This window comes from Raphanus sativus, unplaced genomic scaffold, assembly GCF_000801105.2.
Source record: "Raphanus sativus cultivar WK10039 unplaced genomic scaffold, ASM80110v3 Scaffold4137, whole genome shotgun sequence".
Lineage (NCBI taxonomy): Eukaryota > Viridiplantae > Streptophyta > Magnoliopsida > Brassicales > Brassicaceae > Raphanus > Raphanus sativus.
The window spans coordinates 1-8,326 of record NW_026619439.1 but is presented as its reverse complement, the minus strand read 5'-3'; the positions used below and the strand labels follow the sequence as shown (position 1 = coordinate 8,326).

Below are 8,326 nucleotides of genomic sequence, written 5' to 3'. Positions count from 1 at the left end.
CCTAAAGCTTTTTCGATAAGCATAGCGTATCAGAATCTGTATGTTTCAGCTCATTAATGCTATACTTCAATGGCAGGGTCTTCTTATGAACTATTTGATGATTTATACCTTTGTTTTTTCTCTCTCTTGCAGTGGATGCTGTGGTCTACCTAGTGGATGCTTACGACAAGGAGAGATTTGCAGAATCGAAAAAGGACTGACGCACTTCTCTCAGACGAATCTCTAGCCACCGTTCCGTTCCTCATCCTAGGAAACAAAGATTGACATACCATACGCTGCATCAGAGGACGAGCTCCGTTACCATCTCGGCCTCTCCAACTTCACCACGGGAAAGGGTAAAGTGAACCTAGTGGACTCCAACGTAAGACCATTGGAGGTTTTCATGTGCAGCATCGTCAGGAAGATGGGTTATGGCGAAGGCTTCAAATGGCTCTCTCAGTACATCAAGTAACTACTAAGCCGCCAAGACTCCAACAACCACATGGCCTTGTTATTGCTAAACCATAAGTTCCCAGCTTTGTCTCTCTTGTCTTGCTTTTTTTCATGTTTTGTAAGAAATGTCGTGAAACTTAGCTTCTCGTTGCTCTGGTTTGGTTTCTTTGTAGTGATTTTTTTTAAATAACATTACATGTTTCGTAAATTTATACTATTAAATAAGGTAAAAATGTTTGGTTTTAACTTTGTGAGGTTAGTCAAGTAAAAGTGTAAAACCCGGTAGAGAGATGTGTCGTTTGAACATTTTAACACTCGTTTCACTCAATACAGTGAAACCTCTATAAATTAATAATGTTGGAACTACACCAAAACTATATTTTTTATTAATTATAGAGATTATTATTTAGCGAGATATTAATTGAACCAAAAACTCATTTTGAAACTATTGAAATTATACTAATTTATAGAGATATTAATCTATCGATTATTAATTTAAAAGTTATACCGTAGTTACGTGTTCTCGGGTACATAACATTGAATTTGTTTACGTAACTGAAATAGATATCGAACTGAACCTGCAAAAGATCTGAACCAAAATTTATAAATATATAAATGAAGTTTAAATATTTAGTACTGAAAATCGGAACCCGAATGGATATGCATATGTCCATCCCTAAATGTAGTCATGTAGATTTAGATGTACTAGCAGAAAATAGTTTGTCGACCATTGGATCAAACCTTCCAATGAAATAAAACCATCCGTGAGAGATTTACACAACAAAACCCATAAAAAAAATCTGGTCAGAATCCCACCATACAATACTTGGTTTGTAATATATGAAATTGTGGTTTTTCCGGGCTACGCCTGGGTTTTCTTATATAAGTTTTAGTTTCATTAAATCTATTATATATATGTATATTTATCGTTTTGAAGAAATATAATTATAAAATGAATTTAAATTATTAGAATGGCAAACGATAATAATAATGAAATAGATATTCCATGACTTAAAATTTATATGGTGTTGATTTATATTTTTAAAATAATTGAACACTGAATTATTGTGTTCTTATAAGTTTTACTAATGTTTCAGATGTATTTTTCAATTATTTATTTACTACTGCAATATTTTTATTGTTTAGAACTATTTGATCTGATAAAGCTAAATTTTTTATTGGTTCGAGAAATATTTTTGTATGTAAATTGTAATTTAACTGTTTCAATATTTTGTTGTCGAGAAAAAGAAGTGACTTAATAGATACTAAAACTAAATGTGAAAATTAATGTATATGTTTTAATTTTGATTTTCATCACAAAGAAAAAAAGTTATTTGAAAATATTTTTTTTAAATGTAATATTTTCTTTTTTCTTTTGGAGCTTTTCTATATTTTGATTTACCATATTTAGAGGATAAATATAGTCTTCACTCTTCATGATTTTATCCCCAGATATTTCCTTCCAACTTATTACTCCCTCCAATTTCAAATTAGTTGTTGCCTCTAGAGAAAAAAAATTGTTTTCAAAATAAGTGTCGTTTTCGAATTTCAATGCAAAAATTTATTAATAAGATTATTCTGTCTATTTTTTATTGTTAAAATAGTTAGGTGTATAGGTAATAATGTTTTATCTTGGAAATATATAAAAACTAGTGATTTTCCGCGCTACGCGCCGGGTTCGTATGTTATACTTTTACATAAATTTAATAATTATATATGGTTTTAACAAATAAAATATGTTAAATATGAAAATAAAAATATATTAAAATGACATTTTCTGATTTTTTTTTATAGTGGTTGTTTGAAGTTGTTTAGTTCAAAGTGTAATAGCATAAGTGGTTATTACTAATAGATTTAATAAAAATAGAATAAAAAGTCGACAGGCATAACAAAATTAATTTAGTTGAAATTTAAAACATAAAACAAAGTTGATATTTTATATAGAGAACATACTTATATTATTAATTATTAAAATAACTATATATGAACTATATATTAATTATTAAAATAACTATATATGAGATGTTAGCATCTATAACAATTATGAGAAAGACAATTTCTAACTATCTGTGACATCCAGGTTTGCTGACTTGTTGTATTTAGTAATGGTTTTGACAATAAATGGTTAGTGTGGTGCAAATGATTAATGGTGAAGGTGGTGTGTGGTTTACATTAATTTTAAATAACTTTAGCAACCATGCAACGTTTTTAAATTTTTCTCAGATTGGAAGTAATGATTTTTTTTCCTTAAGTTGGGTTTTTTTGCTTAATAACCAAAAAAAAATTAATTAGATTTTGGGAGAGAGTAGAGAGAGAGATAGGAAGAGAAAGTAGGAGAAATGGGGTGTTTTTAGTTAGTTAGTGATTTTTTTTTGTGTATATTTCACCCAATTTCCCTAAGTTTTAAGAGTATATTAATCACTAGTGGTATTCCGGCGCTACGCGCCGGGTTCGTATATTGTTTCATGGTCTTAGTGAAGAAAATATGTTTTAAAATACAAAAATTAATATATTTTGAAAGAAAATGATATTTCTTCTGGTTTATTAACATGAAAACTGATTTGGTTTGAATATTTGGAAGGAAAACCAATAAATATTATAGATATTTTTCATTTTGTATTTTTATGCGATATTTACTTTGATTATTTTTTATAGCTTTTGATATTTTCAAATTTTGGGATTATTCTAAATTGTGTAGGGTATTTTTGATAGTGCTGACTTGTCAGGTCTAAAAATAATAAAATATTTAAATTTATAATTGTGATTCACATATTCTCAAGCACCCAAAATATTTAAATTTATAACTGTTGAAGTTTTGGATTTTTCCTATCCAAGTTCGGGTTCATTTTTGTTCTTTGGATCTGAATATTTTGATCAGTCTTATGTGTAGTGAATATAGGAAACACTTTCTTAGTTTCAGCAGCAAAAAAAAAACTTTCTCCGTAAATCCTTTTTGTTTTAGATAATATATTACAGTATTATAGTGCTCAGTTAAATATAATTTGTTGTATATTGGTATGACCTTAAATATCTGTGACACTACTTTCACTCGGGAAACGTTAAAGATTTGAGCAAACATTGATTAAGGGAATTGGTAAGCGATTAAGCCCCTCCAATCATTTCTCTTCAGTTGCGATACCTATAACACTACACATATTAATGAGACATATTGCTGGCTTATCTTTACATCTGAAACAATATTACATCAGGAAAATTGCACATAACAATATTTGACAAAACCCTAGCTCCAGGAAAGCGAGGGCGTAATCTTAGTCAGAATAGCGCCTGTAGCCCACATATCTGAAACACAATAAAAATTAGACCATTGTTAAGATATGGACCAATAAACCATATTGAAAGACATCTTTTTATTGGAATTTTGAGAACACTAAGCAACTTTCTACGTGTAGACATATGACTGTAGTTGATATTTCAGGTTCCATGTACTGTTATAAATTTAGGGCAATCACAATCAGCACATGTAACATCTTAACTACAAATAGAATGCTTGTAAGGACTCATTCCAACAGATTAGAGAAGTGAACCTTACCAGCGTGTCGAGACATACGCTTTATACGATGGACTCGAGTTTACCTCTCGGGCCAGGCCAAGATCAGTGATACTAATGACATCTTTAGAGACTAACCGATTTTCTGTAGCGGACAAAAAATCTACATGTGATCCATTGACAAAACTGCTAAAAAACCTGGAAACTGAATCAAAAATACCCATCAGACGTGTGTACCTGGCCTTAGATCACTGTGGAAGCATCCACGCTGATTCATGCAAGAGAGCCTTGAAAGACTTGAAAGCACCAATTTCGGACATCAGATTCCGCAAGAAGATTAATAAGATACGAAACGTATCACTTCACTCAGATTAATACATTCTTTCCAATAGATATACATACTTGATATCTGTCCATGAAAACTTTAGTACCCTGAAATCAAAGTACAAAAAGTATAAAAGAGTTGATCTCTCGTTAAAAACAACTTACAACTTCATCAGTCAGTTTATTGACAACTCGCCAAACATTCCCAAAAGTTTCATCACCAACATCTTTGACAAAATTATACCTAGAGTTGCATATGGCATTAAAAAAAGGCTAACATAAACTATATAAATTAAGGGGTCTGTAATGTACATAACTTCAGTTTCTTGTTGTTTGAATGGTAGAAAACTCAAAGTTTCTCCCACTGGGTAGACATGCCATTATATTACTAATCAATCATTCACCAGCAAGACAAAAGAAAGACACTAAGAGAAGAAGGCAAAATATATTGAGGACTGGAAGGCACAATAAACCAACATGAAAGAACATTATGGGTTAGAAGGGGTTTGGAGACTCTAGGAAAAGACTATGGAAGCTACATGTAAAAAAACTTAAAAAGACGCTTGGACATCTTTAGTTAGTCAGCCCCATAAGAAACATCATGGTATAGGGAGTAAAACAGTTTTTTTTTACTGTAAGGATCAGGTTTAGATGAGGCTTCAGGAGTATGCGAAGAAAGGATAACTTGCTGACATCATCCACGTAAAATACAAAGATGCCAAACCAACAATCATGTTCAAAGAGTATGACGCAAAAGGCAACCAGGACCTAAATACGATTTCTATAAAATCTATAATTTATATTCCTTTTATGATGTTAACACTACTGTCATCATGATAGTTTGTGTGCCATTTACGATGATTCTATAAAGTTGTACGATGGCTGCCAAATGAAAACAGACCTTGCAAAAATGTGATCGTGGTGGCCAAGAGCATGAGTTGGTCATAATTGCAAAACCAAAAGCTCTCCATTGGGATGGGGGGGGATAGATTCTGCTAAGTCAACGAACATTGTTTTGTGAACCTAATAGCAAAAGGGGTGTCACCAAATCGAAAGTTTGGGTTGCTTCTTGTAGCACCAAACACACTTAGTTCATAAAGCCCTCTTTTAAGATGCGTTGAGCCGGTGAAATATGATAACATCGAATTGAAAAAGTTGCTTACTGAAAGCAGAGAAATTAATAACCAATGTACCTTCCAATCGATGAGCACCATATCAATGCCTATCAGCTCAACAGCTTTCTTTACATTATTGGCCTCCCAGAGACGAAGCATTGTTTTCAAACGGCCTAGACTCTGTAAAATAAAGTTTGGAAGAAGCCATGATCAGACAGGTTGTTAGAGAAATAACGTAAGTTATTAGTTGGTAAGAAATTAGGGATTTGAATCAATCTTTCAGAGGGTCTATATATACACGGACGAATGAGACTGCAAAAGCAGTATTTAAGATACATTGAAGAGAGAGTAGTGGGATTCCTTGTTGATTGTAATTAATACGGACCGTTACGTCGTCCAAGGAGTATGACAACAGAGACGCAACTTCGACGGAGAGCTAGGTCGGAGGATGGTGGTTTGCTAATGGGCCACTCCTTAATGAACAACATTTGGTTAAGTGAAGTTCAGTCTAAGCCCAATAAAATATCAGGAGCCCCAATCATTTATTTTGTCGATTAAATTGTCGTTGAAATGTGATAAGGAGGTGTCAGAAACAAAAATAAAGGGACGCGCGCAACAAAAAGAAAAATGCATAAGAAACACACACCACTAACGTCTTGACACGTGTTGCAAAATGCCCCCTCTCTCTTGGGCGACGTGGACGCAGGAAAAGGCAGATATATCTACTTTATTGTATTAGATGTTCACGGTTTTTAAAATGTAAACACGGATAGCATGCATCATGGAAGTTATTGGTTTCTTTGCACAGTGTAACATGGGAAGATACCATAGAGTTTATGTGTCAATACCAATAGACCAAATGTTAGTCTTTTGGACTTGAATCACCATCAATTACTAAACATTATTAGAATGGGATTAGTGGAATTTTTAGATTAATTATATGACGGTTACGTTGATTGCGTTAAAAAAAGAGAATCGTAGAGGCTCCATTCTCCATCGTCAACATCAAATACAAAGAAACCTTATAAACCAGTATTTTGACACCCGATCCGGATATTGAACCGGACGATTTACCGGATCATTGGGTCAACCGTGGATGAACCGCGGTTTAGTAAATGAATAAGTTTTATTATATAATAATATATTAGCTATGAAAATAAATATAAAAAAAAACTAAAGTTAATATTTTAAATGTTTTCAAACATAAAGTAATAGTTTGGATATGTATCTATTTTATGTTTAAAAAAATTTGAAAATACTTAACTTTAGTTTCCATTTTTGTATTTTTATTTGACATACAAAATATTAAGAAATAGTTTAAAGTATTTAAAAAAAAAATATGTAACATAAGAGTTATGAAATCTAAAAAAAATCAAGACATTAAATTCATAATAAATTAAAATTCCAATCCAAAATTAAAAATATCATTACAATAAATTCTTAATAACAAAAATAAACTAACACATAATCACAATTAACACCAAAACACATTAAATAGAGTTGAGAAAAGATTTTAATTATTAAAAAGAGAATACCACATGGCATTTTTCCCCCTAAGGAGATAAAAAAACTCAACTTTATTAGTAAAGTATTTTAAAAAAATATGTAACATAAGAGTTTATGAAATCTAAAAAAAATCAAGACATTAAATTCATAATAAATTAAATTCCAATCCAAAATTAAAAATATCTTACAATAAAAATCTCAATAACAAAAATAAACTAACACATAATCACAATTAACACCAAAACACATTAAATAGAATTGAGAAAAGATTTAATTATTAAAAGAGAATGCCACATGGCATTTTTCCCCCCAAGGAGATAAAAAAACTCAACTTTATTAGTATAATAGATTACATGTATTATTAATGTGTGTGTATAACTCTAAATGACAATTAAAATGAAACGGAAAGAGTAATGATTTTTATGGGAAGATGTGTTATTAAAAATAGTGATGTGTAGATTTAGGGAAAACATTATATGTATTGTAGCAACTTGTAAATTAAAAGTCTTTTTGTTACATGGCATATGAATAACTAAATAAATATGTGCAGGCTTGGGGATAAATGGATAATTCTCTTTACCAGTGGCTACCATTTGATTTGAATGAAATTCATGAGCTTCCATATCTATGGACTTTTTTCAATCCAATATTGTCTCAGCAAGGTTTCCTTCCCTGATGCTTCTCAGTGACATTAATCATAAATTATATATAGGTATGCTGCTAGTAGAAAACATAGCGAGATAGCTTGATGAGTCAGCCAAAATTAAAAAGAGAGCTTTGAATCATGTAGTTGCATTACCTATAGATCTTATTTTTGAACAAGTCACGTGGTGTGCAAAAAGACATATAAATCAAAATGTAACGCAGAACAGTAGAGATATTTATAACTGAAGCAGTAAATTGACATGAACGTCTCTAGACTCTAGAGTTCATTAAGCAAAAAGACAGATCAGAACCTTTAAGCCATCATCCAAGACAGAGTACCGATATTTAAAAATATAAAGACAAACAATAACGTACCCACCAGACCACATTCAAAATGATTAGTAGTCTCTTTGATGAACTTACATTCTCTGCACCTCCAATGATGTTCACCTTAAACAAAAAGAAAGAACTTGACAGGCACATGGAACTGCACGATCAGAAGCTTGTGTTACTTCAGTATTCCAAGAATCTACATATCCTGTATAATCATCTAATCAATCCTCAGAAGCACAACATCAACTAAAGTTTTCTCCATCTTACCCCCCCCCCCCTCTCTCTCAGACAGTTTCTCACTCCCAAGGAGTTCTTGTAAATTTGCTACCAGTCTAAAATCCTAGGTGACAAATTTGGTGTGTTTAGTGAATCGTATGCAGACCGTAGCGCTGGAAATTTTGAAGGGGCGATTGCCTCTAGCAACATGTGTTTTCGTACACCATTTTATATCTATTCTATTAAT

General features: G+C 31.7%; 1 protein-coding gene across 1 annotated transcript; it reads left to right on the top strand.

The window, feature by feature from the left end:
* Positions 1-132: 132 nt before the first annotated feature.
* LOC130507186 (GTP-binding protein SAR1A) lies at positions 133-606 on the top strand (the record flags this gene model as incomplete). The annotated part of the gene is given in 3 exon segments (XM_057001893.1): positions 133-196; positions 198-255; positions 257-606. Coding segments are annotated over 3 exon segments (317 nt in total), but the record flags the coding sequence as incomplete, so codon positions are not given.
* Positions 607-8,326: the final 7,720 nt, after the last annotated feature.